At 41.9% G+C, this 27007-nt stretch overlaps 1 protein-coding gene across 1 annotated transcript in view; it reads left to right on the top strand.

The window, feature by feature from the left end:
- LAPTM4B (lysosomal protein transmembrane 4 beta) overlaps nt 1-27007 on the top strand; it is a 60795-nt gene that overhangs the window by 27092 nt on the left and 6696 nt on the right. Inside the window, exons 5-6 of the mRNA XM_064706450.1 lie at nt 7165-7263; nt 13785-13880. Of these exons, the coding sequence (XP_064562520.1) occupies nt 7165-7263; nt 13785-13880 (195 nt within the window). The remainder of the gene's footprint in view (nt 1-7164; nt 7264-13784; nt 13881-27007) is intronic.

Here is a 27007-nt window from a genome sequence, read left to right as displayed (position 1 = left end):
GTCTCTGAAAATCTGCCTTGAGAACCTGAATACAGATTAGCTTGGCTGTGAACTTTGTTGTGTGGATGGAAAGCTGGCCAGTATAAATAAAAGGTAATGAGAATCAGCAGGCAGATAAGTAGCCACACAAATCTGCAGGAGGAGGCAATGTGTCATGCCAGTGAGAGCTGGGATGTATCAGGAGCCTGTTATTCTCCATCTTATTTAACACCCACCTGCATTCACAGCTGATGGTGCATTGGAAGAGAAGCAGAGGCATAAATCAAAAGGTTCTCAGAGATATGAGTGGAAAAGAGCAAATTACAGCCATGGTTTGGGAGTGCTACAGCTGGCACTGCCACTGCTGGAGCCTTGCTGCCTGTCCTTTGCCTACAGACCCTTGTTGCTGCATCGGTGCCAGCCCTGCTCTTCTGGCAGCACAAGCATCTGTGTGGCTGCAGAGCTCTCCCCACCTCCCAGAGCATGAGTTGTAACCAGATTTTACTCAGTCTTGGTCACTGTGCAAGAACTTGATGGGGACAAAAACAGGCTGGTCAATGTTCACTTAAAAGCCTCTGCTCTTCTGCTGAAAATCTGGTGCTGCATTTGGAGCTGACTCACTGGAAGGGCAAAGACCAGCTGTTCCTCTTGAAATGTGTGCTAAAAATCCCTTTATTTCCTTGCAGATAAAAAAATAACAGGTCCTTCTGTAGCAGAAATAGAAAGAGCAGGTTTTGGAAGGGATTTGGTGCAGCACAGCACTCTGTGATCTGTACTGCTGCTCTGGAGTGCTGAATCTTTGGTTGCACACATCTTTGTCTTGCTGTTGTAAATCATATTCTGGACTGATAATGAAATGCCGCAGGTCTTCAGGAGTGCTAAACTGTCAGTGCTCCAAAGGGCAAGGGGGATTTCCAGGATAATTATAGGCTGATTAGCCTGACATTCCTACCAAGCAGAATATTAACAGAAGGGCTGGGGCTGAGAGGACAGTCAATTGATAATGGATTAGACCAGAAAAAATTTATTAATGACTGCCAGCACAGTTTCATGGGAAATCAGTCCTGCAGGCAAGCTCATTTTCCTTCACTGACAAGATTACTGACTCCATCAATAAAGATGGGCAGGGGCATAATGGGCTTTGATGAGATGTTTGGCTTTGCAGCATGATGCTCAGAGCAACAATAAAGCACCAGATCAATACAGGATGTATCACATGGATTAGGAGAGGGCTGCTGGCACACTGCACAGGGCTGTGGTCAAGCTGACCATCTGCCAGTGAGTTTCTGTTTTCAGTAGAGGAAGGTCTCCAGCAATCAGCAGTAGATTTCATGCTCCTCCTGACTTCCATTAATAATGTTGGACCCCAAGAGGCACTTCACAAAAGCTGATGTCAGCTGTGGGAGAGCTTTGCCAGGCTCATTGTCTGGAGGGATTGAGTCCTTTGGTGGGAGGCTGTGAGCAGGAATATAATCTGGCTGTTCTGTGTCATCCTCTGGAAGCCCCTCCCCTGCATTGCCCAGAGTGAGCACAGCTCTGCATCTCCCAGTGGCAGCACTTGTGACTTTTCCCAGCAAATTCACTTCTAATGAAACCCGTGGCTGACACTGAGCTGGACTGCCTGAGAACTTGAGTTCAGCCACTAATCTCAGTTGCTACAGAGATTAATGCCAAGGAATGTGAAGGCCTGAGCAATACAGATGAGCATACAGTTTGACAACTGTGCCTGGGATGCAGTGACCCTGTAAGCAGCCTAGGGATTTACATGCCAAAACTAGAGTCCCTAGGTTGTTTTGCTGTTTGCAAAAATTGCTCTTGGGATTTGTGGACAGAAAAAAGAGCAATTAATAGTAAGGGAGAGGAGGCTTCCCTTCTCTGTCGGTAGTGTGGATTTCCTTCATCTATTTATGGAGACTGATTGTAAAAAAACAATGCTTGAAAGTCAGAGAACATACAGAAAAGTCCCTTTGAATAAACTATATAAAAGCTGGATATTTTGTAGTATGATGAGAGACAATCAGCTTTTCCTGCTTCATTTACTGAGAAAGAAGACCAAGAGGTAGTGCCATTAGAGCTTTCATATGCAAAATAATGAGGTATTAAAATGCTGTTTAAATCAGATGTGAGGCATAATGCTAATGAGCAGCTGGAAGCTAGTTCAAGTTAAGTTCATTTAGAAGCAAGGATTAGTTTGTATTTTATCATTTGTGCTGGAGATTAGTGGTGGGGAAAAACTACCAAGAGCTGTGATGAATTTTGAACAGTTAATGTCACCTGTTCAAAAAAGTTTTGAAACTGTTCTGCATCTACTTTGAAGCTGATTATGCCTCCTTGTGTCTTAGGTGATGTGGCTCAACTGGAGGCCCTTGTCCCTTTACCTGCAAGGGCTGCATCTGTTGGCATAAGGTTGTTACATTTGGTTCAGAGTAGGTACATCTGTCTGAGTGGGCAGGAGCAGAGGGGAGATGTGAAGGGCACATCCACCCTTACCAGATGCTCAGATATGGGACAAGGTGAAAATCAACGCAGGCAATTACACCATGAATGCAGGGCCATTCGGGTGGGATCCCTCCTGATGGTTTGCAAACCCCAAGCCCTGGGGTTGTCTTGCCATCACCCCCTTTGCAGTGGTCTGCCAGGGTAGGCAGGAACAAGGATTGTGTTTCTTCCTGCATTCTTCCAGTTTCTGTTCCTCTAAAACTGCTTTGCATTTGGGAAATTATATTTTAGGGGGCATAGCTCCATAAGGTAAATGAAAAATCCCAACTGTTCTTCAAATCCATTATTTAATATCTGCAAGAAAGTTTGCATTTGGTAACAGAATACATTTAGCAGTCTCAGAAGAACTTTTTGTTTGCTCTAAGGTGAGAAAAACCCTGTTTCTTTAACCATTTCTACTTCACTACTATCTGGCATTGTTATATAGTTACTTTGGTATCATACTATGGTTACTTTTACATCTGCCAGATGTCAGCGTGTGGGTGATGAGTTACAGCTGCTGTGAAACTCTCCATGTACTGTTAGCAAGATGATGATCACATATCAATGAGCTGGTCAGGGCCATAGCTGAAAGTGTTGCAATAGTGCTCACAGGGTGTTTGGTAACATCAGTCTGTACTGGCTTCTTCTTTGGAAACTTCTTGGTGCCTTTTGATACCCAGCTGCACTCAGATGTGCTACTTAATTGCCATGGATTGCAAGAGCATCTTAGCCTGAAGGGTCATGTAAAATCAGTAAATGTTACAAGTTTTGCATTTAGTAAGTTTTGTGGTGATGATGTGATCAAAGTTTCTAAGAGTTACGCTGGATATTTTGGTCATTATCATTGTCATGTAAAAAGCAAAAACTTTTACATACAGCAAATTCAACATGTGTAAAATAAAAATCATTTAGTTCTTGCTCTAAGCAGAAGTCTAAAGCAGTTTGACCTAAAGCACATTTCTTTTGTTTAACCCCACTAAATCTTTGATATATTGGCATTTTAAAGCCTTCCAATTAAACACTTCATCTTCTGTCATCTGATAACAGCATATGAAATGATTGAAGCATAGGTGCAGAACAGGCTGGTCTGCAACTGAGTTATGCAAACTTTTTTCTAATTAAAATGCAGGACTATGACAGTTCATCTAAACAAAATTTCAAAGTATATTAAGTAACTTTACTGTGGGACTGCATACAATGCTCTGCTGCCTAACAATTCATGTGGTATCAGTCATGCTTTTAAATTTATGGAGAAATGTCTAGAGGACATAAAAGAGAATAACCTAAAGAAATTTCCCCTATAAATTAAAGCTTAAAACCAAAATATCCTTTCTGACTTTTTTAATGCCATTTTATAATTCCAAAGAAGTACCACTAACTTCACAGCAGAGCTTTACAAATTCTACAGAGACATTGCTGTTTTCTTTCAATGTTGTAAGTTTCAATACTTGTAGGATTGTAACTTGGAATGACAATCCACACACTGTATTTTAAAGTGGATTTTTTGTGATCCAAGGGGAAGTAAGACATGAAAGGTCATGCAAGCAGGCTGAGGGAATGAGAAATGGCTTTAGCCTTTGTCATTTTATTCTTTTTGTGCATTTGTATGATACCAATGCAGCAGAAATGTACTTTCCATGGACATTTTAAAGTCTTTTAAAGTGTCTGATAGGGCTTTGATATGCATAAGCAGTATTTTTTTTTAATTAGAAGTGTATCAGGTATATTATTATGCACACAGCCCTCTCCATATCCATGACAAGGTTATAAATGACACTTTAATTACAACTTTAGCTTGCCAGTGCAACACCATTGCAATTACCTTTTGTTTGTATAGAAAATTTCATCATGTTCTGCTCCAAAGTCGCTCCTGTATTTCCAATGACAGGCTTAGTTTTTCCCACCCAGATGTATTTCAGTCACAGCTTCATCAAGCCTTGCACAACATCTGACACTGATCTTTTTCCAGAAGTTTCAGCACTGAACCTAGTGCCTGGAACCTTCTCAGCAGCAGGATTTCAGCTATTGGTCTTCCCACAGGAGAACAAACTCCCAAGATGGGAGCAGAATTTCTTTTCCCACCTCATGTATCCACATCAATATTTAAATTCATCATTGCAGTCAGTGAAGACCAGTGGTCTGATTCATCTGAACCACTCTTGGTACCTGTTTCCTGTGGGAATTCATGAGATTTTGGGAACAGTTGCAGCCATGGGATGGGACCCCAAGGGCTGCCTAATGGCGCCAGTTCCAGTGTGGTCCCTGTACCGTGTGAGACTGGAGCCAGTTGAGATGCTTCCTACCATCTTTCCTGATTCTTTGCCAAAGGTTCAGGTACCATAAATTTGTTTTCCTACAGCACTGGAGGGGTTTGTAGCTGGGATTTAAGATCAGACTGCTCATAGGCTGGCCCAGCCCAGTTAGCAAAAAAAGCCAAAGGGGTTTCTTCCATGCTGACCCAGTGCTCCTGGGCTATCCATCAGAGAACTGAAAGCTTTGTCTCCCACACAGGAAGCCTGGAAGCCCCAGAAGAGACTTTCATTTTCACATCCTGCACCAAGATCTCCCAGGCACCTGTGTGTGGTGTGGGGATGACCATGGCATGGGTGCAGCACCCACCTGCCTTGCTGGGGCTGCCTGCACCTCTCATCTCTTCAGGAAGAGAGTCAGAAAGCTGAGCCTGAAGGGGACAAACCTCAGTATTTGTTCCTCATGTGCTCTCCTGGCTTTGCTGAAATATTTGATGGAACACTGGTGCTGGTATAAGGGAAGAACACCATGGCCCAGACTTGACCAGGGATCATGGCTCCAGCAGATGTTCCTGATTTTCAAGCAGGAAAATTTCTTGGTCATTTGCCTGCCCTCCTCTCGCCCCCGTGCAAAGCCCTTTTGAGCTGATGTTCAGAAACAGCCATTAGATTATGGCCAAAAACACAGCAGGCAGTCATCCAGTCTTTGACCAGCGACTTGTTCCCAAAACCAGGTTCTTCTTTGAGAACCAAAGTCTTAATAGGATTTTTTTATTATATTCACAAATTATTTTGACTGTTTTTTTAATGGTAGATCAGTACTGAAAAAATCATTTGGGTACAGATTTACTGTAACTGTCCTTACTGACTGGACTTTCTACCTTCCTAACTTATGGTGTCCCTTCTGCAAACAGGAGGGCAGGTTGGGGCATTAATACTTAAATTTTATGCATATAAAGTTTTTGTTTCATTTTTAAGTGCATTGTTTCTTTGCATATACTCTTGCTTTTTTGGTCTCTGGGTGACTGCATCCACTATATTTAGAATAACCTTCTGTGGGAAAAAAAAGCAGTAACTTGTTGAATTGTAGCAAGCTAGTTCCCTACAAAAACTCTACCTCAACAAAGAAGATAACATGATAAAAACTTCAGTCATGGAATTCAGCAGAGGAACAGAAACATTGCTGTCAAGAAGTGGAAAATGTGCTTATGTAACATCTAGCTGCAAATGGTTACAGCTGCTGTTGATGTTAACCACTCTGAACAGTTCATGGAAGTGCTAAATAAAGAGCTATTCTCAGTAGCAGCTGTCCAAAAAAAAGATAATTTCCTGGTGCACTGGGCTGAGTGCTGGAATAAGGGTTATTAAGGGGTTACTCTGGATTTACACCATCATTGCCAAGAATACAGTTGTAGCTCGGTCTGGTTAATTGTCCTGACAAGGATGCAGAGCTGGCCTGGTTAAGTAATTAGACCTGTAAGGGAACAGGGAGCTGTGGAAGGAACTATTGCATTCAGATATAATGAGCTACTGTTGCAGTGGAGTTATCTTTTGTGGATAACAGCTCTGTCTGTGAACAATAGTTTATTCTAACTGAAACAGGAACTTGTATCTTGCAGTATTTCAGAATTATTTGGAACATTCTTTTCAAAGGGCTTGGAATTTTAAGCAATAAAAAATACAGTAAAACATTTTTAGGGGCTGTTTTTCAGTCACTGATCCTAAAGTGTTTCACAGCTCTAAATCACTAGAGTCTGTGCTAAGCAGGAAGATTCATTTTGTCACTTCTATTTCATGTATGTGGTAAGAGAAGGGCCTGGGGCAGATTTCCACATTTCAACTTGAAATCATGAGGTGGCACCGTGTAGGACCCATGATTCCATCGGGCACACACTTGGCAGCACTAACACGTGCTCCTACAGAAGTAGTTCAAATTTAGCCAAAATAAGATGGAGTAGAATAGACTCAAGGTATTTTGAAATGTCATAAAATATTAGGTGAAAGGATTCTGCTCTCCAGTTTTTCCTGCTTTGATATTCTGGAAAGAGCTGCCATTGTTCTTTGGCAACCAGTGCCAGTGTTGTAATGATTACTCAGTAAGTATGAGATTTGCTTGCCATTTCCCATGGTGGAAGATTTCCTGCTGCAAAGCTCTCAGACTTCTGCTAGTTTGTGTCAGATACAAACCCAGTGTGCACAGAGGAAGAGAGAGCCCACACCACATCCAAAGCAACAAGCAAATCCCTGAGCCCTCCAGGGAGCCTTTGGCAGCTGAGTGTTCACAGTGCCTGCTGTAGCCACACTTACTGAAACTGGTTGTTGGTGGGGAGAGATCCAGATTTAGTGGATCACAGAAAGCTTTGTAAGCTGTTAATTATAGAGTGCACTAGTTGAATGGCTCTTAAATGACTTCTGAGATTGACTCACAGTGTTCTGCTTGTTTTTGCTTACACAGCCCAACAATTTTCCCTACAAGGAAGAGATTATGTCTGTGAACCCTACATGTCTGGTTGTGATTATCCTCCTTTTCATAAGTATCATTTTGGCTTTTAAGGTAAGTGCACTGTTGTGTATAAAGTCCACTTCTGGTCATGGGTGGAATGTCCCTTGCTGGGAGTCTGTCTTCAGAAGAGTTCTGGGTAACTACACCCCCAGCAGCCTGATACCTATAGGAAACAGGGTTATAGACATGTGAAAAAGTTGTGAAAAATCTCATAGGCAAACACAAGAACATGTAGTCCACAATGGGGAAGTGTGATTCTTGTAGGAGGAACTCATGGCTTATGAATCCTTTGAAGCAGTGGACAAGGGAGAACCTGTTGAAACAGACTTCTTGTTTTTTCAGAATGTGTTTGGCAGCATGTCTTGTGAAAAACTTTTAAAACTACCCTAAAATGTGTAGAGAGAAGAGAAAAGGTCACATCACTGACTGTAGCTAGGGAATGAAGATAAATTATCAGTCTTTCCAACACTGTGACCCATGCAGTTCAGTGCATTCATAAGAGATCTGGGAAGGCGAAGGAACTCTAGCAACGTTTTCTTGCAGTGTCATTCAAAATGGGGAAAATAATTAGTCAAGAAATCTTTGCAGGAGAATCTCATGGGATGGACTGACTGAACAAGGAAATGGTAGAGAAACTCAGTGGTAAAAAATTCTAAGTAGTGGGCACTGAGGAAGGATGCTCTTGTTTCACAAACACTGCTGTGGGCTCTGAAGTAAGAATGACCACCTATAAAAGGGACCTTGTAGCTGTTACAGATAGACCCATGAAAATATTAGCTTCGCTCATTTCTGGTCAAACAAGTAAATCAAAAGCTAAGAATATTAAGAAAGGAATAGAAAAACCAAAAATATAAATTGTGTAATTTCTTAGCAAGTTCTGATGCCCACCATCTCTGGAGGCATGATTTCCCTTCTGGTGGGTGCCCTGTCTCAGAAAGAATTCTGTAGAGCAGGTAAATAAATCAAAGCAATCTCTCCTGGGAAGAGCACCATAAAGAACTGTCAGACCTGGCAACAGAAGGACACAGGGAATGAGAATTTATTTGCAAACCTAGTGGGTGAGAGGCCTGCAGGTGGCAGGTACCAGGCAAAGAGGAGGTGTAGCATTCCCAGAGCAGCTGGAAAGGGCTCATGTGAAACCACCACATCCAGGTTGACTGTCCAGTGCAGCAGACTCATCCTGCTGTGGGTCAGAAGTTCAAAAGGAGCTCAGAATAAGATCAGACAAATTAATGTAGGAAAAACAATCACCTGTGGCTCCTACTAGTACCCTGAGCACTGGATCTCTTGTAAAATATGCTGGTGTGTTTGCCCTTTTCTTGCAGCCTTCTATGAGTTTCTCACAGCACAGTGCTGCTGGTTTTGTATTTCTTGTGTGGGACTTTATTTCAGATTAGTCTTGCTCTCTCTACAAAGTAGTTTTGCATTAGATTAGAGAAGTCCCAAAGAGTCACAGTGACACCAAAGGTGTTGCTTCCAGACAATGCATATGATATATACAGGGAATGTTACTGTGGCAAAAGAGGTAGATTAGGTTATTGAAGCTACTTCAAAATTGGGGAAAGAAACCCAACAGCTAGGGTGTATTAAAGTGCTGTTGGAAGCTGTGCTCACTCCTCTGCTGTGATATAGCAATAGAGTTCAGCTTTCTGGCCTTATATGTTCACAACCATACAGCTGATTTTATTTGCACTTCTAAGAAATATGTGTGAATTTAATAAATCCATAGATTTTTGAGGTTCCACAGGGAATGTGCTCCGTGATGCAACCTATAGCTTGATATTACCCCGTGTGGGTCTGGTGTTTCATTGACTAAGTATGTCAATAAAGCTTCAAGCTTATTTAAAAAAAAAAAGGCAACTAAAATTGGAATGGCAAAAATGCTTACTACAGAGACAAGAAACCTAAGAAATTAATAGTGCCAAAGACTCATTTTGTTTTTAAGTGGTAAAACATGTTTTTTCCAAGAGTGTATGTGGCTTATATAATGCTCATTCTAGCAATGTATTATCATATAAATGAGTTGCAAAATATGTGACTTACACAGAAACATATGCTAAAGTCCAGTTAGCATTTTCATTTGAATTTCTTATGTTTCCAGAAGAGCTGCTATGCAGATTTACAGAATCTGCTCCATCAAATAAAAGCTGAACACACACAGATGCGTCACATTTCATCTCTGATAGACTTAACAGATGGTACCACATTTATGTATTGAAACTGGAAAGGTACTGTGTATAAAAAAATATGCCTCCTCTCCCTCTGGAGTTCAACTAGAAATAGGGAGAGGAACCAAAACATTGTGACCTAGGAAAAGCTACAGTGGGAAAAGCTGCATTCAGCTGGCAGGAAATACTAAACAGAATCACCTAATTCCTCAGAAGTATTTGGTATTATGACACTTTTGGTTTGGGTGAAGCTACACTCAGAGAAGAACACTACTGAGCAGAAAGCAAGATTATGCATTATTAGATGCTGGGTTTGTGTTTTGCAGTCATGGGTTTGTGAACATGAGAGGGTGGTAAGAAAGCTAACCACACACAAGCATTTGCCTTTTTAGTCCTTATAATTTACTTGCATCTGAAGCACCTAATGGGAATTTCAGGTGGTTTCACACAGAACACTTTTCAGAGTAGACCAAAGTACATTATTCCATTCACTGTATTTGTCTAGAAACTGAACTGGAGTTGCATACCATGAAACATAGATGTTTCCTATCTGGCTGAGGAAGGACATCCATCAGCACAAATGTATTTATATGTGCATTTGTATACACAGGACTTCAAGTTGCATATAGCCAACACTGTGACTTTTGAGTTGTGTCCTCTGCAGTTGGTTTGGACTTTTGAGTCGTGTCCTCTCAGCTCTCCCAGCTTCTGAGACAGAACAATTGAGGCTTCAACTTCTCCATCATGGGGAAGCTCCTTAGGCTCAAATGAGCTCAGATGAGCATAAATATAATGAGCCAGATCAAACCTTTCCCCAGGCTGCCCCAAGCACTCTGCAGCTTCAGAGTACGGGCTGTTCCTTGGCCTTTCTCTTTCTGAACAGTAGGTAGGAAGAGGTAGCTGCCAGTGTGATGTGTTCTCCATAATATGCCTGTAAGCTGCATCTCCAAGGTACTGAGCCCAGAGGTGAGACCACTCTGCATGTCCTGGTGTCCTCAGCAGATGGGAAAGGATAAGAATGAAGTTCTGTGTTCTCCCTGAGAGATTTGGGTGAATGCCCTCAGTCCAAGGGCATTCTTCCTGGCAGGGGGAGAGCCCTGCAACACATCACCTGGCATCTCCTGCCTTCCTGCAGGGCTGTTGGGCAGCACCTGGGACCATGAACACAGCCCCAAGAGCCCAGCTCTGGTCCCCACTCCCAGGAATGCCAGTACATAGCCATGAGGCTGTCACCTGTTCCACAAAGGCCTAGGACAAGTCCCAGCACTGATGATGACTGGATAGTTATGGGAGACTCATCTCTAAAACAGGGATCAGTTGCTTAAAATTGCATACCTCAGTGTGTGTGACTGTGCACCAACAGCTGATGTCCTGGCCCTGTAAGATGCCTTATAAAGTGTTGCAGAGCAGTGGTTTGGTTTAATACTAATTCTTTCCAATGACAGCATTTCTTTCAGTTCTAAGCAGTTGTTCTTATACAACCCTTTTAAACTCACAAGATACACATTCTAGTGTGCTGAGAAGATGAATTTAATTCCAGATTTTATCAGCACAGCAACCCATTGTTTCTCTCTCTGTAACACCAACATGGGAAGTACATGTGGTCAACTGGTCTTCCATTAGCATAATTTGAAATCTTTGTATAAATTTCAGTTTGTGTAGAGATCTTTATCTCATTTTCACCAGTGACTGAAGCCCATCTCAGCTCTGTAAACAGAAAAATCAAAGCAGCTGGGCAGTCAAAGGGGATTCAGTGCAGGCAGCTACTAACCTGAGGGGGCTCTCCTGGGTCTGTGGTGTTCACCCTGCACTTGCTGCCAGGGAGGGGTTACCCAGAGGGCTGCTGGGACCCAGATCAGCACAGACTTTCCCTTGCTGTGTTGCAAGAAGCAGCGCAATACAACAACCTCTAATTTCCACAAAGATGCTGGTCAGTCTTCTGGTCAGGCATCTGATGAGCACAGGTCTGCAGTTCATTTCTGTTGTTATGCAGCTTAACAGGTGAGTCTGCAACTGCAACAGTGAGAGACAGGGTGACAAAGTTGTGTGAGTTTCAGATCCTTAGGGTCTCAAGTAATTTCCCACCATCCAAAGGGGAGGACTAAAAGCTGGCTAGAAATAGGCACAATGCCTGTTTCTACATTCAGCCTTTTTACTCACCTGTCCTTTCTGGTGGTGACTGCTTGGGGCTGCCTTCCCCAAAAGGTGTCACTGTCTGTCACCAGTCTGTGCTGTGGTAAGCAGGAGATCCACTCAAGGGGATTAGGCCAAGGGAGGCCTTTAATCTAGGGCCAATTTCAAATGTGAACATTAGTCTTCTGAGATAAAAATCAATATATTTATATACTGTGTGTCCAGCCACACATTTTATAGCAGTATTAGAAACCTCAGCCAAGTCTTTCAGGAAAGTAAATTGGTAACTGAATCAGGAGCCCCATTTAACAGTGCAACAGTATTGGTAGAAAATAATTATTAGGAATGAGCTAAATAAAGTTCCAGGTTGAGGAAAACAAGTTTCTGTGAGTCATGATTTGCAGGCCAGCAGCACATGGCCAGAGCACTTGGACGGGGACATGCTCTGAGCTGCTGCCACTCCCTGCCCTATGCTGGTCAGTGTCTCAGGGCCAGTTCCTTGGTGTGAACTGGCTGATGACCTCCTTAATTCAAGGAACATACCTCACCCAGTGAGAGACAGCCTGTGCATGCAGAGCTAGGGTTCAGAGCTGGGAAAGCTGTAGAGGTTCATTGTGGGGTTAAGTGTGTTTTATTCACCACATGGAATGAGAGCATTAAAAAATAAATCTCCCACTTGCTTCTCCCTGATAGGATTGTATTATCCAAAACAGGGCTTCCATCACTCTGGATTTTGACAGAAGGGGTATAGAAATAGTTTTGCAAATAGGTAGGCTTAATGTAAAGGGTTTCTTATATAGACAGGCTGTGTCCCCACAGAAGTGTACTATATTCAGTCTCTGTTCTGCATTGCCTCTTATGCCTTTCCCAGGCTATAGTATCTGAGCACTGAAAGCTGCTGAACTACTTATTACCACTTTAAATTAAAAATGACATTTTACTTGATTCTGGAAGAGATGCAGTTCTCCATGTGTGTGCCTTTACTTGTTTCAGTAGCCTGGGGTGGGACTGCACAGCCCACAGCTTGGTCTGCAGAGCCTGTCTAATCTTCCCTTGGGATTTAGCTCATTCCAGAAGCCTTTTGCTCTCTCCATTTGATGGCCAAAAATATTGTCAAAGTCTGCAACAGCTGTAAGTCAATCCAGGGTCTGTAAGGCGCTGTGAAAAAAGAGGAAGCAAATTTACCAGATTTTAGCCAGCCCTGGTGGAAAAAAACCTTCCTGATTTGCAAGCAAGCCATGAGTGAATCACGTGGCATCCTGAAAAACACAGCTCATGTGTGTCAGCTCTGGAGACAGAGGAAGCACAGGGCAGCTCAAAGGGATAAGAGGCTTTTGGAAGGCCATCAGTGCATGTGAGTCACAAAAGTATGACTCACTCAGTGAGACACACATGCAAATTCAGTGCTGGCAGTTTAATCTACATGGGTTAGGTTTATGGAAGAATTTCTGTGCAGACCCATTAAGTAAAAATATAAGTTGGGCACTATCAAAACACAAAGTTCTCCTCATCACCATCATGTGTGACTACATGGGTGTCTTGGTTTGAAAGAAAACAAAAGTAAAACCCTAGCCTCCAACAATGGGAAGCAGAAAGCTCCAGAGAGAACTGCTTTGGTCCTGCCAGCTGTGTTACCGACATCCTGTGGATCTGACTCCAGCTCCTCCACATCAAATCTCTCCTGCTCATGAAGGAGGTGGTGGCTATTCTGCCCAACCAGTTAAAAAAGTGGAGACAACTATTGTTTGACAGGAAGCAGCACTACCCAAGCTCCAAGAACAAAAGCAGTGAAGTTTATGATCTTGCAGTAGGTTTATTGCTGCTGTTACTGGAGGTTTTGTTTTACACTGGGAAAAAAACCCCACCAGTATTTTTAACCATGTTTAAAATGTCAGAAATAACTTCAGATGTCAATAAAAGCTTTTACTTTGGCAATTTTCTCTAGTCAGGCAAGAATACCAAGACCCCAGACCATTCCAGTCACATGGAATACATTGATTTAATAAGCTCCCTTTATATATTGAAAGCCACCATAAGGTGTCCCCAGAACTTTCCCAATTCCAAAGAACCCCAATGCCATCAGTATGGGGAATGACACTGGATTACTCACAGAGCCCCCAGGCATTCTCACAGTCACTTGCAACCAGGGAAGTGACTGTCCCATGCTTCTATCATGCTGATGTTCATGTTTATAAAGAATGGAAATGCTCTATCAGAAGAGCATGCATGGTTTATTTTCTGCACAGAATAATAAATCTCTTTTCTTTGCAGGGGTACTTGATAAGCTGTGTGTGGAACTGTTACCGATACATCAATGGCAGAAACAACTCGGATGTGCTGGTGTACATCACCACCAATGACACTGCGGTAAGGATCTTACATGGCAAACATCTGTGTACTACTATGCATTTAAAGGCTTTATTTTATGTTTCTGACTCTTTATTTAACTACCTTAATTCCTTTGGCAGTCCTCATCTGTTGGTGATGTTTGGACTTGAAGCTCAGGGGACTGGCATGCAGTGGTTGCAAATCGCATTTATTGCTAAAACGCTGGTTTTATTTTATGCATATTATCTGTTAAAGAATCTGTGTTAATCATAAACTACAGTTTATCTTGTGGTCCCAGGAATGACCTCCATTTCTGAGCTCTCCAGCTGTGGGATGATCTGGACTGTGGAGGGACTGACTGGGACTCAAGGATGTCATGGTCTACACCTGCTGTGAAATTCTGATTTATCTACAGAAGCTGTGATTTAGGACACTTAACATCTGGTGTAGTGCTTTACAAACTCACAGAGAGGAGCTAAAAGGCAGCAGAAGTTCAGTGATTCATTTCCCAGTGCCTGATGGGGTTTATATGGTAAGGAAACCAAATGAAGCAAAGATCGACATGAAAGAAAATAATAAACAGATTTTAACCTCAAGGAATGGAAGGCATAGGTTCACTTTATAGTAGTTTAGTTCTTACATGCACATGTGCAAGACATGATTGCTAAGCTTTTTGCAGAAGGCACTGAAGGACTATGGGAAGAAGGGGTCTCTGGAAAAGAGCCAGTTCTGTTTGCAGTGGTTTTGCCATGGAGCTGCTCTGTTCCACCCGGGGGCTCTGTGCCCGAGCAGCCCCTGGGGTGAGCCAGGGCTGATGGAACAAGGCTCTTTACACCATTTACACAACAGAATGACAGCAGCACAAACCTGGTCCTCTGGATCATCTGGGTGAAATCCCAGGACTGCCTTGCTCAGGTTTTCCTAATTGTGGGTGGTCTCCACACACTGAGGTTTTAGACTGTCAGCTGTAATCCTTTGGAATGAGTGATTCCCATGCAGCCACAAGGGCTTAGTAAACCATCACTACTTTTACATGAAATATGTAACTCTTGTGTAGTTATTTGTCCTCTATACCTGAAGCTTCAAGAAAAACATACGAAGTTTTACAGACCATGATCACAGCTGGCAACCAGGAGATTTAAGTATAAAAACATGGATTTATTGAGAGCTAAGAAGTATTACTATTTTCTTCACTGGAATCTACTTTGGATAAACCCAGGAATTCAATGTGAAATGATTTTAATAGCTCTTTTGTTCAGCCTGTAGGTAGTTGTAACTCAGCTTCAAACACTGTTGACTCTACAACCCACAGAGCCAGCAGGCTCAGCAGTGAGAGAGTGTCAGCTGGATTATCTGAGAAACTAAACTTAGTTTTTAAAAGTTACCTTAAAACCACCTGCTTCACTGCTGCCTTCATAAAATAAAAGACTGTTTTTAGAGATGCCTGGCTACCAAAGCTCTTCTCAGTACTTTTGTATTTGGTAATAACCAAATGTTTCTGTGGGAAAAGGAAGCCCTTTTATCCCCTTCACAGATGACATTGTTGGACTGAACCTTTCATTTAACTTTGCTTATCTTGCTCTTAGAAGACATCTAAAGCAAAAGCAGGTAGTGAGAAAGGTTGTGCATTCCTAGCTAGGGCTCTGACCATTGGACTCTTCTTCCTTCCCCAGTATTTACACTCCTTTAATTTTAATAAGGTGAGAATCTGTTCCTGTAAGGTATGATGCATCTTTCTAAAGAAGTTCAATAAGATGACATTAAATGAGAAAGAGCTGTGTGGGAATTTATCAGCTAACCAGAAAAAAGTCACTGAAAATTTCCTCTTCGTGAGTACAGAAAGGCTCAGGAGGAAGGCAAGAGGAGAGTCACTCACAGCCTGGGTTTTGAATTATGTATTTGAGGTGGAGGCAAGCTTCATTCAAACCCATGTCTGGCTACTTCTTTCTAGTCAGGGTGATCACCTTCACATCACACACAGGGTGATCATCTTCACATCCTTCCCTGACAAGCTCCATGAGCGCCCACCAGCACGGTGCACTCAGGGTTGTGATGGAGGAGCTGATGTGCTCCTGAGCAGCCTCTTTCTTTCCTCTGCTCTTTCTGAGCTTCAGGAGGAATGACAGTGTGTGGGGTTAAATCCCCATCATTCTCCACTGTGAGTCAGAAGACAGTTCTTCCCTCTGTTCACCCCCTGGAATCACAGACTTAAGGAGATTATCTTTCTCTGCATGTATGTCTGCATTCTGAAACATACACAAACCCTGCTCCACATGACCGTGAAAAAATGCAGGCACAACACTGTTGGTTTAAAATGGCTTCAAAATGAAGCATGGAAGAAAAGGACTTTGAAAGTGAAATACTGAGGACCTCTGAGAGTTTAGAGCTCTTGAGGAAACCTTAAAAATTTTTGAAATGCTGTGATAGGTCACTACAGTCTGTGTAATTGTATAATATTCTCCCAACATTCAAATGTACTTTTGTATTAAAATGATGTTTTTTCATTTTTATGAATGCTGGGAAACTTCTTTCAGCAGGGCTTCTTCATACCAATATGCCTTTAAATTATGAGCTACAAGTTTCTTAACAAATATGAGTCAATCTCTGCCCTCTATGAAATAAATATGTCATTTTTAGAGTCAAACCTCCTACCTGAATTCCAACAGAACTGCAGGTCATACCTGCAGGCATTCTCATCTTCAGGGATGTTTTTTGATATGTACTTGTCATCAGTATTAGCTAAAAGAATCTGTACAAATGGAAGTAGAAATCTAAGCTTAAATATGAGACTGGGTGTAATTGCTACAGTTTAGAGTAAAAATTATAAGTATTATGGAATCACAAAATCACAGAATGGTTTGGGTTGGAAGAGACCTTCAAGATCATTTGGTTCCAACCCCTCTGCCAAGGGCAGTGATACCTTCCACTAGACCAGACTGCTCAAAGCCTCTTCCAACCTAGCTTGGAACACTTCTGGGAATGAGCCATCCACAGCTTATCTGGGCAACCTGTTCTAGTGTTTTCCCACCCTCACAGTAAAGAATTTCTTCCTAATGTCTAATTTACACCTACTCTCAATTTAAAGCCATTCCCCCTTGTCCTATCACTACATGCTCTTATGAAAAGTCCCACTGCAGCTTTCTTGTAGATCCCCTTTAGATACTGGAAGGTGCTATAAGGTTTCCCTGGAGCCTCCTTTTCTCCATTTTTGTGGCCCTCCTTTGGATTGCCTCCTACAGGTCCTTGCCCTACTTATGATGAGACCTCCAGAGCTGGATGCTTTCTTCTTTATAGGAGGATTTTGTCTTAAACTCAATCCTGTAGTCTGAATTGCTTCATGCTGCCCATTTGCTCTGTTGTTCTCAGCACAGAAATTTCCAGTTAGTTACCCTGGTCAAACTAGTTCTTATAAATAATGCTCATAGATCTGATCTGTAACTAACCTTTTATCAGCTACCAGATAATCTGATTTTTGTCACTCAGTGTAAGTGGTTTAAGCCATCCTTTTTGCAAGTGTGCCATCTGGAGCAAACATCCCTCCTCCTGCTGCAGGCTGTGAATGGGAAACTCCTGCTGCCCACTGGGTGAGAGATCCTCCTTCTGTGACCTTTGATCAAAATTTGACACCACATGAATCTGCCTGGCTTGGCTCCATCAACAGGCTGTGTTATGACATGGAAGGGCCACCTGATGCTGGGCAGGGAATGGCCTGGACCCCAGGCAGGGGGAAGATGTGACACTCATGCTCCTGAGGACCTGAGAATCCAGCTGTGTGCATTAGTCACAGCAGAGTCTCTTGGGAATATGGATCTCCTTCCTCCTAAGTGCTTTTCCAGTACTTCTCTCAGTTTCTGGAGATGTCTGTAGGAGGTTTTGCCATGGCAGTAAAGTGGCTGTAATCTGCAGTAATCTGAGGATTGCTTGTTCCACTTTCCCAATCCATAGTAACCTGAGGATTGTTTTTTTCCCCTTTCCCAATCTGGGATTGCTTTCTCCTGCCACCTTCTCAAATGCACCATGGCTGAGGGTTAATTTTCCACACAAGTTTAAACTGTCACAGTAGTACCATGGAAATGTTCATCCAGTTTGGAAAAATTGCCAGTGTAGAGGTGCAGAAAATAACCCAAAGTTAGACATTTGTTCTCTGGAGCAGCAGCAGCTCTATTGTGCTCTTGGACAGCCAGGGGATTTCAGTCTGTCTATTTTTAACTCTCACTGAAGCCAATCAATGGAAGTTTCATCTCCGGTCATGCTGCCAGTGGGGATAAAATGTAAAGCTGTAAATCTCTCTTCAAAGTGGGATTTAGATCTTTATGTGCTTTATAAAATCGCTTCAATAGATTTTATCTCACATACACTTATCCACAATGGTTAATAAGTTACTTTTTTAAAAATGCAGATATATTCCCTCTGTGGACATGACCTCAACTAAGTAGCCTGCAATTAATTGGTCAACACTTTTGTTTGCTTTCTCTTTCTCAAAGCAAGAGGAGACCTGTTTGAGAAGTGCACAGGTAGATCTTTCATTCCTGCTGGATGATTTCTCTGAGCACAGGAAGAAATTCTTTGGTAAAGTTGGAAGAGCCATTCTTTGTATAATTGTGTTATTAGTTTGGTGATTAATTTGGCTATGGACCGAGAGAAGGACCCTTAGACTCATGCCAGTTAAACAGACTGAAGCATGAGATGGATGCCAGAGACAGATAAACCATAGCAAGAGCTCTTATTTCTGATAGGTGCTTTGGAACCTGTGGTTTCCAACTGCTGAGCCAGATTTGGGATGGTATGTGTCAGAGTAGAAGACAGCTCAGAGAAAATTTCTGCTTTAAAAATGTTTTCCCTAAAAATCCTACAACCTTGTCAATGCTCACCAGGTAGCTGGTCTTGTGTGGCAGTTTGTGTGCCACAAACTGTTACTGAGCCACTAGATCACAAATATCTTTTTGCGGTGAATAGAAACCAGGGAAATATTTCAAAATGAGCTGACACCACCAAAATGAATATCCCTGGCATGACTCTCTGAGCGCATTCAGGGCCCCCAGTGGAGTCCAGGCAGAGGACTCTTGACCTTCCTTATTGGAAACTGTCTGGTAAAACGTGCAAGAGGAAAGACAGGTAAAGCAGGACATAGAGAAGAGGAGAAAGAATCAGGGACAAGAAATAAAGGATATAAGCAGAACTATCCCGTGCAATAAGTAAAGGGGATGGTTCATTAGTAATCCAGTGTAATAGTCTACGTGAGACATAGAAATGTGGTTTAAATGCTGGAGCTGTTTTTCTTCAGAATTGCACTTTGTAAACATAACCACACAAGCAATTTCTTTAATGAGAGAATCTTCAAAGGGCTCAAGATCCCCATGGATGCCACCATTCACATCTTGGTAGTATGCACATGCCACATGTGCAGTTCTTCCTCTTCTGTTTGATTCTGAGTTGCAGAAAAGTATCATGATGGTCTGTATCTGCCAACAAACAGCTCTTCAGCTGCTTCAGCATTTCATATTCTACTTGCAGTGAAGTCCCATGCCTTGTCAGCTGACCTTCAATCTTAGTGAAGAGATTGGTCCTTTATTTTTCTAATTTTTTTTAACTTTCCATCTTATCATCTATTCTCAGTTCTTGCTTCCATTTTTCCCTGTTTACGGAAGATTTTTTAAATTAAAATCCAGCATTCCCTGTGGTCAGAATTACTTCATGCTGCCTGTTTTCTTTGTTGCTTAGTGCTATCGGCTAATTGCACTTCTTGTTTTGGGTCTCAACTATTATTAGGTAGCTGCTGTCAGAAGCCAGCTGTACTGTTTGGAATGGACTATTAACAATGTCAATTTGGAGCAAATACCCTCTAAAGTTCAAAAACAAGATTTCCAAAACATTTTCATTTGTCATGGTAGTTATAAATTTACCTGTGAGCTAAATTACAAGTTCAAAATATACATGTTTATCTATTTTCTTAAGAAGATTTAAAATTTGTATTTATTTGCAGTGGACATATTGGAATTTGGAACTAATATGTGACAATTTGTGAGAGATTTACAATAAAATAGACAAATATTATCTCAGTGTTCATAATTAGATTAAAAAGAAGACATGAAATGGGGACATGTAATTTAAATCTTCCAAATCTTTTTGGGTTCACTAATTGGGTATGTTGCAATGTAGGAAAAAAACAGTGTTTAGAAATTTGCAGTTTCTTTCTTTAGTGCATTTTATCCTAATGGGATTGATTCACTACCATCTGACAGCTGCTGCTTTTTGGGCTTCAAAACACAAGTCTTCATTATAATTCCAAGGATACATATCAGTGCAGCAAAAGTCAATGACAGCTTAAACCCCTGTTGCCCAGGGTGTATGGGTGTTAAGCTGAGCTGTGTGTGAATTTTCCAGGTCAGGCTCAAGTCATAGTTACACTGTGCACCAAAGGACGGGGGAGGTGAGAATTTGCTCAGGCAGGTGTTGCTCAAGCAGGGAGTTGCAGCAGGGTGTGAGGCAGAGTCCCAGCAGAAATGAGCCATGCTGGGGCTCATTTTTAGCTGTAGAGTTGGCCTGTGCAGGAGCCCTGCCCTGCTGCAGAGCTCTCCCCAGGCGTGGTCCTGCTGCAGCTCCAGCACTGCCTCATCTGGTGTCACCTCATCACAGCCTCCTGCACTGCCCAGCACAGCCCTGGCCTAGGCCGAGCAGAGGAGGAGCTCCTCACACATCCCTCCCTCCCTCCCCAGGCTCTGACAAAGCTCTCCCAGCCCCACAAAGCACTCAGATGCTGCGGAGCCCCAGCTAGGGGAGTGGTGACAGCTGGTGGCTCAGGGGTGGCTGTGTTCTCTCAGAGATGGCCTGGAGGCCACGCTCCTTGCCAGGGAGGGACACCCAGCTGCCCGTGCTTGGCAGTGCCAGGAGGCCTGTCTGTCCTTCTGTGGCTGTTGATGGTTTCACCTAACTTTGGGGCTTTAAGTCTCATTGCATTTCACTTTAGTGGCTCCCTTAGAGCAATTGCACTCTTCCCAAGCATCCCTTGGGACTCTTTATGGACACAGGGCTGTCCACTGTGGTCTGTTCCAAACTGCACAGCACTTGTGGCTTTGCTCCTCTGCCTTATGAGCAGTGAGGAAAGCAAGGTCTGCTTTAAATTAACTCTGGGACAGACACAGCTTCAGAAAGGGCAAGGCTGAGTGGGTATTCATCCACCAAATTTTGAAAATCTTCAAAAGTTTTTGGGAGTTTCTGGCTGACAGGTGCTTTACAGTTGTGATTTACTTACAGTAATAGATTTTTTTATATATAGACAGGAGCCTTTCCAGCAGCATCTGTAATGTAAGCATGGCTGTGATAACCACACTCTTGGGAGATCATCAGTCCTGTTAAACAATTTGGGTGTCCCATGTGAGCTATACCCAGCTTTCTGTCTTGTTAACACTTGAGTGGAATACATGATGTAATTGTAAAAGATGAGGTTAGAAAGAGAGGTAATTTAGTAATTAAAAAGTCCACTGAAAGAGTAGTGATCTCTCAGTTTTCTGCACTCAGGACATCAACCATTTGTTACACAGAGTAGATGTATGCTTCAATGTCTTCAGTACTGATGACTTGTAAATGAATATACCCTGAGAAAGCATGGGCTTACTGAGAAAGTGCTCATTTTGAAAACAAAAAAAAGGAAAAATTGAAAAAATAATGCTGTTCTGCCTGTACACAATCATGACGTACAGCTAGAGATGCAGCAGTATGAGGCTGACCAAGATGTAGCAAAGATGTCTGTGACCTGAAGAGGGTGTTGCTCCATGCCTCTGAATGGAGAGGGTAATTACACCATTATTCTGCATGACTTTTGTGAGACTGCACATGATGGAACAAGACAATACCTTTGTCAATTCAATTTTCTTCCCACACAAGGGTAATCACAGTCTGTCCCTAAAGATTGTTGTATCCTAGAAATATATACATTTATTCATCTATCTAGAGTGCTGAAAACATTGTGCTGCTTCATTACAGAATTTCATAAACTCATGTAAAGTTTCCTAAATAGTGTCTTGGAGAGCTGGTGGCTTGGAATAAACAAGCAGTTTCTCCAAAGAAAAGCCATAGCAGCTCTAACTTTGCTCAAATGATTTTGGAGCATTTCTTTGCTGAATGGGGTTATAAATTATCTCTGAGCTGTTCTGCTTCCAGTTACTCCATCTGTAATCATTCTAGTGTGGTTTCTAAAGGAAATACATACATATAAACATGAAAATACTTCCTGTCCACATTGAGAGGAAGATTTCTTGGGATTTATTTGAAAGACAACATGTAATGAAATCGTTAAATAGTAATTAACTAGCATACTTTGGACAGATTTTCAAGCAAAAGCATCCAAACGAAACCATAACAGCATCTGTGTATGAAGCAAAGTCAAACATTTCTCATTTAATATTAAATAAGATTTGACTCAGATATGAAGCTTTGGTTTTTGCCCTATACCCAGGGCTCTTCTTATCTGGGAACAGGGAGGAATCAAAAGAGAACGAGTGGAACATTTTTTAGACATTGCTCTATTACTTCCTCAGAAACATTTGCTTTGACTGGACTCATTTGACCAAAGCATGCGTTTACATTGTAAACAAGCACATTTGAAGCAGATATTTATAAGCATTTACTTATAAGAATTGCTTCTAAAGGCAGTTGATTTCATTGGAAGACCATCTGACCAGGTCAGGTGGGTGAAAGTGGCTGCCACTTTGCTGAGCCCAAATCAGGTCAGCTCCCTCCCCAGCACCTTTCACAAACCTGGTCTTGGAGCTCTCCCTTCAGCCTGGACCCAAAACTGTCAAGGGGGTTTCTTGGTATGAGGAAAGCAAGTGGGGGCTGCCCTGCAGGGGAGCAAGGACCTTTAGTGAGATGAAAGAGGGCAGAACAAGAGAGGACCTGTCAGAGGTCCTTACAGTTATGAGTGGCAGAGGGGGTGCTCACTGACTTAGAAAGGAGCTAGGGGACACTCAGTGAAACAGCTACTGGCAGGTTTCATAGCAAACCAAAGGCATTTCTTCATGAAACACCTAGATGAGCTTTGGGTCTGCTTACCACGGGACATTGCAGTGCTAGACATCAGCATGGACTGAAGTACAGGCTAGAAAAATCAATGAAAGAAAAATTCATTCTATGACCAGTAGCCCAACAAGTCCTTGACAATCAAATTTCTGACAGTTTAGAGAATATTCTGGGCAGGTTGTAACTACATATGCTTGCACTGCTGTTTCTAAATTTCTTTCATTGTTCTGTCTTGCACTTCTGTTTCTTTATCTGTCTTGCACTTCTGTTTCTTTATCATCCACCACTTATTTCTGTATCTGGATGGACCTTTAAACTTACCCAGGAGAGCTGTTCCTACATGCAAGTGCTTAACTGCAGCATTCTGAAAGCTAATCCCTACTTCTGTCTCCAGTGCTTGCCTTGTATGCAATATCTGACTGCTTCTCACCATAGAATTATTATTATTATTATTATTATTATTATTATTATTCCTCTTTCTTCACTACTGGAAGAAAGCTCCCTCTTCTCCTGAACGCTGACAGCCTTTTCATACAGTCACTGTAAAATGTGAATTTGTGTTAAGTGATTAAATAGAAAACTGAGTTCTCAGTGGATTTAGTTTTAATACTTCTTGTTTCTCCATTGGTGGGTGCTGTGTGCAGTTTTGGGCACCACAATATAAGAAAGATATGATGCTATTAGGGAGTGTCCAAAGGAGGGCCACCAGCATGGTGAAGGGTCTGGAGGGGAAGCTGTGTGAGGAGTGGCTGAGGTCACTTGGTGTGTTCAGCCTGGAGGAGAGGAGACTGAGGGGAGACCTCATCGTGGTTTACAGCTTGCTCACAAGGGGAAGTGTGGTGGCAGACATTGATCTCTTCTCTCTGGTGACCAGTGGGAATGGCCTGAAATTGTGTCGGGAAGTTTAGATTGGGTATCAGGAAAAGGTTCTTCTCCCAGAGGGTGGTTGGGCACTGGAACAGCTCCCCTGGGAAGTGATCACAGCATCAGCCTGACAGAGCCCAGGAAGCATTTGGACAATGTTCTAAAGCACATGCTGTGACTCTTGGGGATGGTCCTGTGCAGGGCAAGGAGTTGGGCTTCAATGATCCTTGTGGGTCCCTTCCAACTCAGGATATTCTATGATTCTGTGAACTCTTGGATACTCATTATAGAAAAAACATATTTCTTCAGATACTCTTGATAAATGGTACTTCTTTTCCCCCTATACAGAGAAATGTTGAAAACTTTTGAAGGTCAGCCTCAATAAAATCCCTATATTTAGTAGCTTCCAGTGAATCTTGTACAGGAAGTAAAACAAGTGCTACATTAATAGGTTTATTTACTTTCAAATAAAATACAAAATTGATTAAATAATCAGTGATATTTACATATAGTCCAGACCTCATTGTCACACAAAGTACTAAAGGAAATAGCTACCACTTTGTGGCTCGAGTCTCCACAACAGAGCTTAAATTAAAGAGATTTGGATTTCAGAAATTTTTAAGAAAAAAAATGTACCTTAATTTTACATTTTCCTTTGTAAGCTCAGACTGCTCAGAAAAAAAACACATTGTCAAACTTGACAGGCAAACATTGCAAAGGGAGAATTATCCTAAGCCTTTCCTGCCTACAGAGTGAAGCAATCAGCTGGCTATAGCTGTGTATGCACACAGACATCTGCTGTTTTCCCCAGGTGATCTTCATAACATCTGTGTAGTCAAGAGCCTGACAGTACATTTGGGACCATCTTGAATGGGACAGGTGGTCTTGATGGCAGCCTTCCCTCTAGAGCTGTTTGTAGGCTGGATGCTGCTTCACTGCAGCTGAACGTGCTTTAGGTTGCAGTTAATGGCTCCTCAAAGCACCACAGCTGTGGGAGGAAATTCCACTGCTCTTGGCTGGGTAAATGACAGGACAGCAGGGAAGTAAACATGAAATTAGTAAATGTGATTGCATACCATTAAACCCTCTCCAAAGCACACAGGGGTGTCAGATTGGTGCAAGTTGGTTGTTGGTCATGGCTGGAATCACTGAGATAAAATGAACCCAAAGCAGAGGGCTGGTGCAATTAGGCTTGTGCTGCTTAAAACCTCTTCTTTCAGTTCAGTTGTCTCTGAACCTGATGCATCAGCCTTGTGCTGTACCAAGGAGAAAACATACCCTGTATTAGGAAAGGCATGTAGTGACTATTTCAGCACTGCACTCAGCACTGGCATATTCTGGCACATTCTTCCCATCTGTCTAACACTATTCACCCTGTGGTTATACTCTCCCTTCTCTTTTTAATAAACAGAGAATACAGCCTGAGCCCGCTGACACTTGGTATTTGACCTGGGGCTCCTTTTGCCCTCCCTTCTTTTCCTCCCCACACACTCACATTGGCCCTCCCTAAGGATTTAGGTGTCTAAAATGTAAAGGTCACTTCTGCGGAAGAATTATGTGCAGCACATACAGAGCTGGGGTGAAGAGCTTGGGATAAACATTTTCAGGCATAGGCTGAAATTTCTGCAAATACATATTCAGTTTGTAAATATTTCCACAGTTTAGCACCTGTGTCATACAGTCATATCCAAGTATCATCCAAGGGAGTTTTGACTCTGTCTTGATGTTTCCAACATCTTTTAAGATGTAACAAATAATACACCTGTTTTACAAATGTGAGATCCTTCTAAGGCAAAGTTAAATGATTTGTCAGAGATCCAAACAATAGCAACAGGACCAGGACAAGACCAGGAGTAAATTGCAGTAGAAATGACCCTAATTCCACACAATTATTTATTGTCATCTGTCACTGTCATCTGTGTGATGCAACCTGAAGTCCTTCAGCATAAAGCAAAGATGTTTTTACAGAAAAGCTAAAGTTTGAGAAAACATCGTGAATGCTCACTCTAACCATCAGTACTTACCATTGACCTTTTTAATCTATAGCCTTTTTTTGGCATTTAAGAAGGTGTTGGATAAAAGTATGATAGAGCTCTGTGTGTTTCTAACAAGACATCAACAAGGCTTTTTGTCATGGGAACTCCCAAAGGTTTCATACAGCAGCCAAACAGAATGCTGTTCAAACTCAAAGCTTCTTTGCAGCAACAGTACCCTTCCATCCAGTGGAGAATACAAATGGCTGCTGGAAAAAGCAATTCAAAACTCTCTGGATACACATAAAGATTTCTGTTGAGTTCAGTGAGGTTTGAGTGAGAATGCAGAAATAATCAATTGATCTTATAAATAATCAATTGATCTTTTTATTACAGAAATTATCAGTTGATCTACTCTATTTTACTCATACAGAACCGAGCACATTTTCTCCTTTAGAAAGAGAAGATCTAAGAGTTTGAGTTCAAACAGGAATCACTGCAGGAATATGAGAAAACTTATACATGTGCTAAAGAAAGAAAATTTTCTCCTGAAAGTTCAAGTAAATGTGGAATCAGCAGCAAAGATGAGGAGTGATTATTGAAATAATGCAATATGCCCCCCAAAGCAGGCAAACAAAGAAAGAAACAAACAACACTGTTGGGACAAGATTAGCTACAAACTTTTTGAATATACAAGTATTTACCTGTGTTTCTTCTCAGATATATTTCTAAGCAATGCCTTAAAAAACTTATTCTTCAAAACCAGATTAACCAGGATGTAAAAAATATGAAATGACATATGCTTATATTAACTGAATATGTTATAGCCATTGGCAAACTTGTTTGGTAATTATTTCTTTCAGAGGAGGTCATTCTGTATCATGTGCTTTATAATAGAGATGCTTATGTAATACAATTAACCAAACCACTCAGATGACACCAGCTAAGTCAGGAACAGGATTTCTTATGGGTCAGTTATGGATTACTTCTGCATATTATACAAGACTGCTTATCACAAAATGCTTAAATGCTATTGGGAACAAAGCCCAGTACTCAGCATTCCCTGTCCCACTTGAGCATAGGGCTACATAGCCCCAGTTCCCTCCCCAGCTGAAAGCCTTGTATCTGGAGCATTCATATGGCAGACTGGAGCTGTGGGTTTAAACCCTCTTGGTTTGATCCCCCTAGAGCTCTGATTTCAGTGTCTCTCTGTGATGCTTTTACACCAAACTATTGTACGAACAGTGAGTAATGTTACATCTGGCTGCATTTTAAAGGATGGTGTTAAAATGGTACTTGCTTCTTAAATAA

Source organism: Zonotrichia leucophrys, chromosome 2 (assembly GCF_028769735.1).
Source record: "Zonotrichia leucophrys gambelii isolate GWCS_2022_RI chromosome 2, RI_Zleu_2.0, whole genome shotgun sequence".
NCBI classification, from domain to species: domain Eukaryota; kingdom Metazoa; phylum Chordata; class Aves; order Passeriformes; family Passerellidae; genus Zonotrichia; species Zonotrichia leucophrys.
The sequence above is the reverse complement of the archived record's forward strand: the minus strand, read 5'-3'. Positions and strand labels throughout refer to the sequence as shown.